Consider the following 12,243-nt stretch of genomic DNA (forward strand, 5'->3'; position numbering starts at 1 on the left):
ACCAGCTGACAATACTTGGGTTTTGGCAGCCCCACTTACACAGAGAGAACATCATGATCAGAAACTTGGCCTCTGCTGATAGAAATTCCATGTCCAGATTAAGGGCAATCCTGGGCCCACTGTCCTCTGTGAGGTCAGAGCGCCCTTGGAGTACTGTGTCCAGTTCTGAGCACCACACTCTAATAAGGACAATGACCAACATGAGAAAAATCAGAAGGCAGCAATCAGCATGGGGAGTTGAGGACAAATTGGTAATTTGTATCATTTCCAATCTTTTATTATTATAAGTAAGGCCATAATAAATATCCTTGGGGCTAAACCTATCTACCCTTGTTTTCTTGAGATAAATTCTTAGAGGAATTACTGGCTTGAAAGAAAAACATTTTTAAGTCTTTTGCTACATGTCAAAGTACCCTATAGAAAGGAAATATCAATTTATAATGCTACCAGTATGCTAGATAGAAAGCCTGGAAAATATCACTTAAAATTTGTTTGCCATAGATCGATGGCGCTAGTGGTAAAGAATCTGTCTGCCAAAGCAGGAGACATAAGAGATGTGGGTTTGATCCCTGGTTTGGGAAGATACTCTGGATAAGGAAATGGCAACCCACTCCAGTATTCTTGCCTGGAAAATCCCATGGACAGAGGACCCTGGTGGGCTACAGTCCACAGGGTCACAAAGAGCAGTACATGACAGAATCAACTTAGCACTCAGCAAGGCTAGATAGCAGGCCCGAGAAATACCACTTAAAACATGTCCGCCACAACTTCCCTGGTGGCCCGGGGTTAGGACTCAGCACTCTCACTGCTGGGGCCCCGAGTTCCATCCCTGATCAGGGAACTAAAATCCCATAAGCCACACAGTGTGGTCAAACAAAAAATAAGTGAAATAAGATAATTTGATTATTTTAGGTGTTTCTAAATTTCCCTTCTAACACAAAGATTCTGTGAGTCTAAGCATCATCCTCTAGCTTAAAAGACACACTTCCTAACATATCTCTACATATAGCTGACCCTTGAAAAACACAGGTTTAAACTGAGTGGGTCCATTTATAAAGATTTTTCTCAATAAATATACAGTCAGCCCTCCATATCCACAAGTTTGGTATCCGTGGGTGGAAATTTCCATCTGAGGCTGGCTGAATCCACTGATGGGAAGCCCATGGATAAAGAGGACCACTAACCCTACTTCCCGTTGTTTAGTCGCTAAGTTGTGTTCGACTCTTCTGCGACCCCATGGACTATAACCCACCAGGATCCTCTGTCCATGGGATTTCCCAAGCAAGAATACTGGGGTGGGTTTCCTTCTGCAGAGGATCTTCCTAACCCAGGGACTGAACCCACGGCTCCTGCATCAGCAGGTGGGTTCTTTACCAGGGAAGCCCACTGACTGTACTCAGTACATAGTACCCATGTACTATGCCATTTTATATAAAGGACTTGAGCATCCATGGATTTTTGTAGAAACATGGGCTCCTGGTACCAATCCCCTGAAGATACCATGGATACTAAGGGAAGACTGTATTCTATTAAGAATTTTGGGGTAGCCAAGAGTGAATAAAGTTTTCCCCAAAACACGTATATTAGCAAAACCTCAGCACCATTCCCATGTTTATTCAAAAACTAGTAGTTCAAAAGAAGATATTCATAACCTTTTGTTAAACTACTATATGATGCATAAAATACCTATGTAAATGTTAAGTTGAATCATATGATATTGTCATGCTTATGAGTCAAACACAAATATTGGCATAGTTGGTTCAATCTCATATAATATTTCAGGTTAAGCCTGAAATTTGCAATTATTACCCATATGACTTGGTCCATTAATTATTTACTTAGGGACTGTGATCTAATCAAAGAAAAATTCTCTGCCAACCACTTCTATTCAAAATACTCAGCATTGAGATAGCCCCTGTATTATAAAGCAGAAGAATTGATGCTTTTGAACTGTGATGTTGGAGAAGACTCTTGAGAGTCCCTTAGACTGCAAGGAGATCCAACCAGTCCATCCTAAAGGAGATCAGTCCTGGGTGTTCACTGGAAGGACTGATGTTGAAGCTGAAACTCCAATACTTTGGCCACCTGATGTGTAGAGCTGACTCATTTGAAAAGACCCTGATGCTGGAAAAGATTGAGGGCAGGAGAAGAAGGGGACAACAGAGGATGAGATGGTTGGATGGCATCACCGACTCAATGAACATGGGTTTGGGTGGACTCCGGGAGTTGGGATGGACAGGGAGGCCTGGTGTGCTGCAGTTCATGGGGTCACAAAGAGTCGGACATGACTAAGCGACTGAATTAATTAATCATACTATTTATTTTGTAGACACTAACAAACAGTGTCTTCTAAACAATTTCTACATATGGCATAGCATTCCTACTTAGACCATAAATCCACTGATATGGGAACAGCTGGAGCTGAATCTGCTAGTAAAACTATTGACTATTGCTTGAGGTCAGGTGTTTTCCCTACAGTGACCCAGGGAGAAACATAATAACCATCCCCACTTCACAGAGAAAGAAATAAGCTCAGAGAGGTCTGACTACAGATACACAAATTTAAAACAGTGAATACAGGTTCTGAACCCAGAATCTGGCTACAAACTCTTGGTACAACAATGTCTTCTTGATATGTATATATAGTAACAATCATATGCATATAACTAGCATCAATTTAGTGCTTACCATACAGCAGGTCCTATTAAATGCTCATAACGACTCTAATAAACATTATAAATACTTTATCTCCATTTTGCCGATGAGGAAACCAAAGCAGAGAGAGGTTAAGAAACTTCTGTGAAGTCATACAACCAGAAAGTAACAGAACCGGGATTCAAATGCAGAACACTCTGAAGATATCATTTGTAACCACTACACTGCACACACTCAACTCTGAAGTCACAGTATAAGAGTCAAGTAACAACAAAAACGGTACCTAAACATACCTGCAGCCTCATGCTTAATTTTTTTTTTAATATATTTTTTTTTATTCTTATGTTACAGTTTTCTAAGTGCATTTGTTTTAGGTAAAAACTTAGAGAAGGGATTCTGTGGCAATATAAAATTACAAAAAACTTTTTATTAAGAAATAGTAAAAACAAAACTGTAAAGCAGTGGAGTAAAATGAGGTTTAAGAAATGGACAGATTTAATTCACTTTCTATTTCCTAGAACAAATGTGAACATTCAGGAAAAAAATATAATAAGAGCATAAGAGGTCCATTTTAATAATTCTGTTTTAAATAGTGGAGACATCATGGAGATAGTACAACACTGTAATGTCAGTTCCAAACTGATCAGCTCTTAACCCAAATATAATGCCACGTACACCAGAGAAAGTAAAGATAATGAGTTGTTTAAAAGCTTTAAGTGTCCCTCTACCTATGAAGATAAGCATTTGAATAACAGAAACAAAAAGAAGGCAAAGAAATGCTTTTAAAGAAGATAGGTCAAAAAAAAAAAAAACCTATCTCTTCTCAGAGAGTATGGCCCATCCACATTAGAGAAAGGATTAAGCAGATACATTCAGCTTTTCTAACAGATTTTCTTTCTCTAAGGCTTCAATACCCCTCTCACACTCACTCAGATAATCACATTAGTTTTGTCATTAAAAGCTCCCTTTTCATAGAATGCACCTAAACCGCTTAAACCACCCAGAGAGGTCGAATACATTATCAAACACCAAGACAAACAGAAGAGATTTTCCATCTTATGTCTTATTATTTCACTGTATCTATCTGCATGCTCAGGAAGCCAAGCCAAAAGATGTGGTGAGTTATCAGCTGAAAAATGATTCCAAAATAAACAAACTATAGTATCTTTTACCACTGCTCTTGAAGCTGAGAACTGAGAGCTAGCAGTTTTTATGCTGACAGAGCAGTCAAATGACAGAAGGGTTTTCTATTTCCTTTTCTCCTCTTCCTTGTGTTCTATCGGCCAAGGCCGTGATTATTTCTGCATGAATGTTGCAGCTTCTGTTAACAGTAAACAAAAGCAAATGGAGTCTGAGTGTGCATGGCTCAAAGATAAATTAGAAACAATGATACTTGAGTTGACGTGGAAAATGGCATTTAGACACTCCATATGGATACTTCAGAACCGTACAAGTCCAGGCAGCACTGGAAATCACCTGCATTTTTTCATAACTATTACATATCATCTCACCATCCTAAGCTTGAGTTACAGACTCAGAAAAGGACCGCTGTTTGTTAGTCCTTCAAAAAGGAGGAAGTGTATCAGAGGGAGGAGGAGTCCTGGTTAAATGGAACTATCCAAGTGAAAGAGCAGTCTCCAACTGGGTAGTGTTCCAGGGATTAGGGGGTTGGGAGAACAGAGAGGGGGTCAAGAAAGGAGAAACAGAATGAACAGTGAAAGAAAGTGATCTGAAACTAAAAGCTTGGGAGGGAGACATGTAGTGGAAAAATTCTGAAATCAGATAGGATAAAATCAGAGATAGATGGAGGCAAAGAAAGTTTTTCAAGCAAGAGGCAAAGAGAGGTTACTTTTGGTGGTTTGCAGGCAGGAAACAGATTTATAAACATACCATAAACAATCAAGAGTTCCTTAATAAATCAAAAGAAAGGATAAACTTGGTAACAAAACAAAACAAAAAAACTGAAGGAAATAACAAGAACAAGTCCTAGATAAAAGAAGTAAAAGCTGATTATGAGGCAAAGACACAAAGTTACTTTGCCTTAAAAATAAACTTTTAAAATATATATATGCACACAAAAGATAAAAAAGACTGTGCTAAATCAAAAACACATGACAAAATATTTGAGATATACTACACTAATTTTGAGTGATTACTTAGGAGAGAGAAAAGACAAGACTATATATTTACAGTTAAGATTCAATAGCAAAATATCTCAAAAGGAATATTAAAGATGCACAGACAAAACCAGTTAGGCTGTTTACTGTTCCAAATCATAAATGAACATTAAAAAGATGTATTCCTCTGGCACTTTTCCTAAGTTGTGTCAGCAAACTACAGGCCCCAGGCCAAAGCCAGCCACTGCCTGTTTTATAAATACTGTTGGAACATAGCCTTCCTCATTCATTTAAATATTGTCTATGGTCACTTTCTTGCCAAAGCTACAAAGCTAAGTAGCTGTCACAGAAACTATACAGCTCACAAAGCCTAAAATATTTACTATCTAGTCCTTTACAGATAAAGTTTGCCAACCCTTATTCTAAATAACAAGGGAAGTCCCCATATGTTTTATCATCTGACAACTCATTCTCCAAATGGGCATAAAGATGTAAATGTAATTCTCACTCTGTACACAGAGTATAAAGTTAAGTCTGATAGTTGTCACACTGCGGCCAGCAATCTACCCAACTCTTCCCTCAAGTATTCCATTAATAGTTCCATGCAATACAAGAGAAGATCATGGGCTCTGAACAATGGTAGACTTGCATTCAAAACCACTTCTACTACCTCTTAGTAGAGCTTAAATTTCTTCTCCATAAAACTGGAATTATAATTCTTGACTGTGGGGATTAAATGAGAATAGTATACATGAAAGTGCTTTATAAATATAAAATAATATAGAAAAATTAGACATTATTAGCACCTATAAATTTATGGAGACTAATGGTTTCAGATTTAGTTTTTCCTCATTATTTTCATATAGGTTTTCTTACCATGTGAAAGAGATCTACTCTTTAAAATAATTTTATAGTGTCAAAATTCAATTTAATTCAAATACACATTTACCTCTGGTTTGCTATATGCAAGATACCCACTGGCCATTCTACTTTTTAGATGAAGAAAAATATCTCTAGTAGCATATGATCTTGTTTCATTTGGGTTACAAAGTTTTAAGCAAGGTGTGCATTTAATAATTCAAAAGGACAGCTAAATTTAAATTGCTTTTGAAATCTGGTTCTTACATTACCAATTCTCTATACATTTACAGCACTCGTTCTAGCTGTAGAATCTGTTATATTCTCTGAATTTAATAACCATCAAGTTGGCCAGCCTTTGTTTCTAAAACTATGAGGAATGCTCTTTACAAAGGAATGCTTAACAAGAATACATACAATAAAGAATTCTGGCACGAAAAGAACTTTAAATTTTATTGTGTCATGTTTCTCTAAATTTTCCAGAGCGTTTTCACATCCAATATTTTATTTGATCCTCAGCACAACCCTACTGAGAACGTAAGTATCATTATCCCATTCTGCAGAGGAAGACACGGAGGCCTAAGAAGAGGAGAGACTTGCCAAGACCACACAGCTAGTAGAGGGTGGCTCTGGATAAGGATCCAGAGTCAGTGCTCTTTGTACTCCACCTTTCTGTATGTACGTAGCCTTTATGATGTCTCTAGTACTTGGAATACATTTAGCAGTTGACTGAATCATAGCACCATGATAGCAGCTCCCATTTATCAAGCACTGACCATGTATTAGGTATAGCTCTATGTGACTCACGTATATAAATTATATGTATGAAGTATACAGCACAGAATTGGGCACATAGTAACTATTCCATTAACAGCAACTATTGGTCTTATTTCTAAGAGTTAGTCTTTAGTTCTAAGAGTTGTAATTCATACAATTCTGTAATCTATGCATTTTACTCCATTATTTAAATGAGGAAACTGAAGTTCAGAAGAGCTAGGTAACACGTCCAAGTTTGAGTAAAACCAGGATTCCTACCTAGGTTTGAGATTCGACTAATTCCAGAGTCCCCTTGTCACTGGGAATTCCTCTGATGCTGAAAGTCAGAGAATGCACCAAAAAAAAAGGGGGGGGGCGGTGAAGAGAGAGAAGTATGTTATTAAAAGTGATGAAAGGATATCTTCCTGTTACCTTGACAGGCCAAGCAGGCAAAGGCTGTAAAAAGTTGGACTCGTAAGGGTAGTCCACCATTGCCAGATTCACCCAGGTTTCAGAGATCCAGTCTTTCAAATGCTGAACATCCTGCCATTTTGTTAACGGAGTGCATAAGTGAAGGGCCTCAGAAAGCCAACGCAAGCCAGGGCCTGAGAATAGAGTCACATTGTTGGAATCTAAAAAGCACCACTCAACAGAAGGGTTTTACAGATCATTTATTCTTCACCTGTGTTTTAGAAAGCTCAGTCTCCTATGCAGTTTCTCCAAAAAGGTTTTTTCAACATTCAACAAAATATCTTTAGAGCAACTGGTTAATCTCATGATAGATAAGTTGCCTATCTTCATGGGGCTTACCAGAGTTAGTATTCTCAATCACTGTCATGTGTAAATAAACAAATGAAACACTACAGAGCAAGGAGATGGATAAACTACACCTAAATAAAACAAATGGATTTATCCCACAGTGTTGAGTAAAAGACAGCAGAAACAAAAAAATACATACTATGCAATTCCGATTATTAAAAAATTCAAGAGTAAGCAAAGTTAATTTATGGTTCTAGAATTCAGGATAGCAACTGGTTTGATAAGCACAGAGGTAGTATCTGCAAAGAGCCAGAGGGGATTTGGAGGTGGGGGTAGGGGGGATTTCCTGATCTGCATGCTGAATACACTATGTATTCACTTTGCAAAAATTCACCAAGCTGTATATCTTGATTTGTGTACTTTTCTATATGTTATACTTAAATATGTAAAGTGAAATAAAAGAAAGTGTTAGTCGTTCAGTCATGTATGTTATATTTTAAAAAAAGTTTACTGAAAAAGTGGAAAGTGTTAGATTTAGCACTTAAAAGGTACAAAAAAAAAAAACCCAAAACATGATTCCATTCTCTTAATTAAAGCTTACCCTTTTTTGCAAGTCGACTAATGGCATCCCAGGACCTGCGGATACTCTCTGAACAATTTGGGCCACTTCTGCCAAAATCTGTAGTTACAATCTTCATAAATGTGTCACAAGGCACCAGATCATTAAACTGCCAGATGGGGGCAGAGGATGCAAGAGCTCTAAATGGTAAGAAGACAAAAAGAAAGAGAAAAGAAAAAAATGTAACTCACATAATTCAAGTTTTAAAATTGAAACTGATACTGAACAAGAGTGGTGAGAAAAATCTACAACTCTTAGTGGAATAGAAATTTAAAATCTCAGTACAATAGAATAGGATATGTTTTACCTCCCCCCGCTAAAAAAAAAACCACTCTATGTTCACTTTGCCAATCATTAAGAAAGTGCTCACATCCAACATAAATGAATTTACCCAACCACCAAATGAGGATACTTCATCCTGAACCAGGCTGCAAGCATGCCACCATAAGAGCCCCCTAGGGCAATGACAGGTTGATTTCTAGCTCCTGGGATTGTTCTTTTCAAGTATTTGATTAACTTTGCAAAATCAGCCAGAGCTTGTTCTGTTGTCAGAAAATTCAAGTGTCTGGAATCCTAAAGAAAAATAACAAAGAACATGGGTATAAATGTGCATATAATAGCAGCTTAGGCATAACATAGATTCAGAAAAAAGTCAGATAAGCTTTTCTCCAAACAGAATTTCTAGGCAACTGATTTAAAACACCCAGTTAAAGCATTACCACTGCTAATTTAAACTCATGGAAAAGTGATTTTAAGTTTGTGGGAAGAAAATAATGTATTTTTGCATTAAAATGTAATTTCTATTAAATGCTATTTACCAAAGACTTTGCTGAAGTAGTAGAAACAACAAAGACAAATCATAAGTAACATTTAACAACAGATGTGATAGCATACAATACTAATTTTAACAGACAACTAATTATAATTTTTATTTCAAATCTTGAAACATTTACAAAGGCTACCATATAAAGCAAAGGTAAACTAAATCCTGTGAAAAACAGAAGTAAGAATCATCAGTAAAAATAAAACATCCTTCCTCATCAGAAAGATTATTATGTCTGATACACCAACAACTGGAATAAGTCAGCCTGCCTGTTGTACAACTATAAAATTGGAGTTAAGGAAAAAAAACAACATAAGGAACAACCTTTTTCAGACATTGGAAAAGCAACACAAGACTTTGATTCCTGAGAGAAGAATGTTGTTGTTCAGTCGCCAAGTTGTGTCTGACTCTTCACGACCCCGTGGACTGCAGCACGCGAGGCCTCCCTGTCCCTCACCATCTCCCCGAGTTTGCCCAAGTTCATGTCCATTGAATCAGTGATGCCATCCAACTATCTGATCCTCTGTCACCCTCTTTTCCTTCTACCTTTGATCTTTCCCAGTGAGTCAGCTGTTTGCATCAGGTGGCCAAAGGACTGGAGTTTCAGCTTCAACATCAGTCCTTCCAAAGAGGGTTGATTTCCTTTAAGATTGACTGGTTTGATCTCCTTGCTTTACAAGGGACTCTCAAGAGTCTTCTCCAGCACACAGTTCAAAAGCATCAATTCTCTAGCTTTTTTAAAGTCTAGCTCTCACATCTGTACATGACTACTGGAAACACCATAGCCGTGACTGACTTACTCAGGAAGTAAGTTCCATGATCATCTAGTTCTCTGCCTAGGGAGAATTTCCTCACTGCAGTGTAGGAAGGTGGAACTCAAATGGAGTCCTGCCAAGCTGAGAAGATTAAAGAAGAGTCTCCTTTTAAAAGGTGAAGCCTAATTCTTCCCCCTTTGAACTTGGTTTGGACTTAGTGACTTGGCTCTAACACAAATAGAATGTGGCAGAAATGATATACGACTTCCAAAGTCTGGTCATAAAAAGTATTGCAGGTGGACTTCCCTGGTGGCCCACTGGGTAAGATTTCACCTTCCAAAGCAGTGGGTGTGGGTTTGATTCCTGCTTGGGGAGCTAAGAGCCCACATGTGCATGCTTGCTAAGTCGCTTCAGCTGTATCCAACTCCTTGTGACCCTGTGGACTGAAGCCCACATGACTTGCAGCCAAAAAACCAAAACATAATACAGAAGAGATATTGTAATAAATTCAATAAAGACTTAAAAAAAAAAAAGCACTGCAGTTTCCACCTTGCTCTCTTAGATGGCCAACTTTGAGGGAAGCTAGCTGTCATGTCATGAAGCCACTCAAGTAGACCTTTGGAAAAACCCAGGAGAGGACAAACTAAAGCATCTAGCTAACACCCAGCACCAATCTGTCACTCATGTGGATCCTCCATATAAGCAGAGGGGCTTCTCCAGCCTCAGTCAAGCCTTCAGATGACTGAAGCACTAAATGACATCTTAACCTCATGAGATCCCCTGAAACAGAACCACCTAGTTGAGTCACTCCAAATTCCTTACCCACAGGAACTGGAAAATAATAAATGTTTATTGTTGTTTTAAGCCACTAAAGTTTGAGGTAAATTGTCATGTAGCAACAGATAACTAACACAGCCACATATCCATCAGACTATCCTATTTAACCTTCACAGTTCGGTCTCACCACTCTGACTCCTCCCATCACCTGGTATATTTTGGCACCACAGAGGCCCATCTTTCCTCTCTCCTATGCATGTCACTTACTCCTTTAACCTTTCCTCTTATCCAAGATGTATGTTCTCTGACTTCTCAACTTCTCTCTCATGGTCTGTCACTATTCTTTACTTTTAGTTTTCATGGCACGATGTATAGTTGAGTGCAGTTTTTTCCCAGTCCTATGCATTTGCAATATTCCCCCATGCTACTAACAAACTCTGCGAGCACACGAAGGGAAGGAAGCATAGCATAGAGAGCCCTCACCTCCTTTTTCCTAGCAGAGTATGGACCACAAGGAACTAGGAAAGGAGGTTGTGTTTTTATCTGCAACAAACTACTTTTCAATGGTTTCAAAACCTGTCAACTTCCCTAATCAGATAATTATGCAAAATAATAAACTAAAGAATAGAGTTTCCCATGCAATCTAACAAATATCAGCAAATCACTCTGGTTTTCATTTATAACACAAGAACTTTTTATTTATTTATAAGATACCAAAATTTCGGAAAATAAAAAGTACTTTCAAAACAGGAAGCCTTGAAAATGACTGACCCAAGTTCCTCTAACTCAGATTTCTCCAAAATCATGGTATGGAGATTTCCCTGGTGGTCCATTCACCTTCCAAAGTAGGGTGTACAGGTTCGATCCCTGGTCAGGGAGCTAAGATCCCACATGAATTAGGGCCAAAAATAACAAAACATAAAACAGAAGTAGTGTTACAAGAAATTCAGTTGAAAACTTAAAAAAAAAGTGATCCACATTAAAAAAAAAAAAGAAAGAAATCTTTTTTAAAAAATGCCTGGTATGTGTATAAAGGTGGTATACATCATGATCCTAGGTAGTACACAAACATTTTTACTTTAATACTTGTTCTATTTCAATATAACTTAGAAAAAATAGTACATAAAGCCTTTATTAAGAAAGTACTAAGTTTGAAAAGTGAGTTGCTAAAAGAAAAATAGTGAATAATACAGATGGCAAATCCATATAGTCAGAAACACATATAGTCAGGTAGTAGATAAGTGACTCAGCTGAGGAAAGGGTGTCTTGGCTTATTAAAGCATAGATTTGTGGTCAAGGCCAAAGTTCCCTGAGAGAAAAGAAAGGCTAGGAGGGAATCTAGTGACTAGCTGACCTCTTTGAATCATAGAGATGATCTGTCCTTATTTTATGGAAAAACACCTTACTAAACAAGCATTTGTGTACTCCTAACATTTTTTCCAGTGATAGATCCAATAATTTACATATATAATTTATAAAGAGGATTATTTACTGATTTTTTTTTTAAACAATGAAAAATTCCCTCCAGTCTCCACATTCTTAGATTAAGATTTACCTGGCAAAGGCTAGCCTCATCACATTGAGTTAAAGACTGATCAATACTATAAAAATGGTAATAATATGATTTTTTAAATAATTTTAAAAATTATTTTAAAAATAATACGATTATTTAAAAATAATACAATTTTTAAAATTGAGGCTTTAAAATTATATATGAAATTATATATGAAGTTATATATGAAAAGGTTTCAAATTATATATGAAAAGGTTAAATACAAGTTACTGAAATTTCAGGCAGTTCAAGTTAAAGATATCATTTTTCTTACAGTGGAACATGTAATTAGAAAATGTTCTAAACTTAAAAGACACACTTACCGAGAAGGAGTCAGCACCAAAGGGTAGGGACTCTCCATAGTACCGATGTTCAGCAAACACCAACATGGCTTTCATTTCCTCAGCTATGTCCCACATGAACCCCTAGAAGGAATTTATAAATTCACAGGGTAAAATTAGGGTGTAAAAAAAGTCTTAATTTTTTTTGCAACTCATATGAAATGGATGTTAAACCATACCAAAAAGAGTTCTCTGAGAATCTAGACAATTCATATTTGTGCTACAGATAAA

The 12,243-nt window shown here is 37.2% G+C and overlaps 1 protein-coding gene across 3 annotated transcripts in view; it reads right to left on the minus strand.

The window, feature by feature from the left end:
* Window positions 1-12,243, minus strand: part of PRCP (prolylcarboxypeptidase) — an 80,125-nt gene that overhangs the window by 19,854 nt on the left and 48,028 nt on the right. For all 3 annotated transcript variants that reach the window (XM_061168383.1, XM_061168390.1, XM_061168394.1), the window contains exons 4-7: window positions 11,995-12,096; window positions 8,156-8,337; window positions 7,747-7,904; window positions 6,819-6,991 (exon numbers count right to left, since the gene is read on the minus strand). In XM_061168383.1, coding sequence (XP_061024366.1) covers window positions 6,819-6,991; window positions 7,747-7,904; window positions 8,156-8,337; window positions 11,995-12,096 — 615 coding nt within the window. The remainder of the gene's footprint in view (window positions 1-6,818; window positions 6,992-7,746; window positions 7,905-8,155; window positions 8,338-11,994; window positions 12,097-12,243) is intronic.

Source organism: Dama dama, chromosome 2, assembly GCF_033118175.1.
Source record: "Dama dama isolate Ldn47 chromosome 2, ASM3311817v1, whole genome shotgun sequence".
NCBI classification, from domain to species: Eukaryota; Metazoa; Chordata; class Mammalia; order Artiodactyla; family Cervidae; genus Dama; species Dama dama.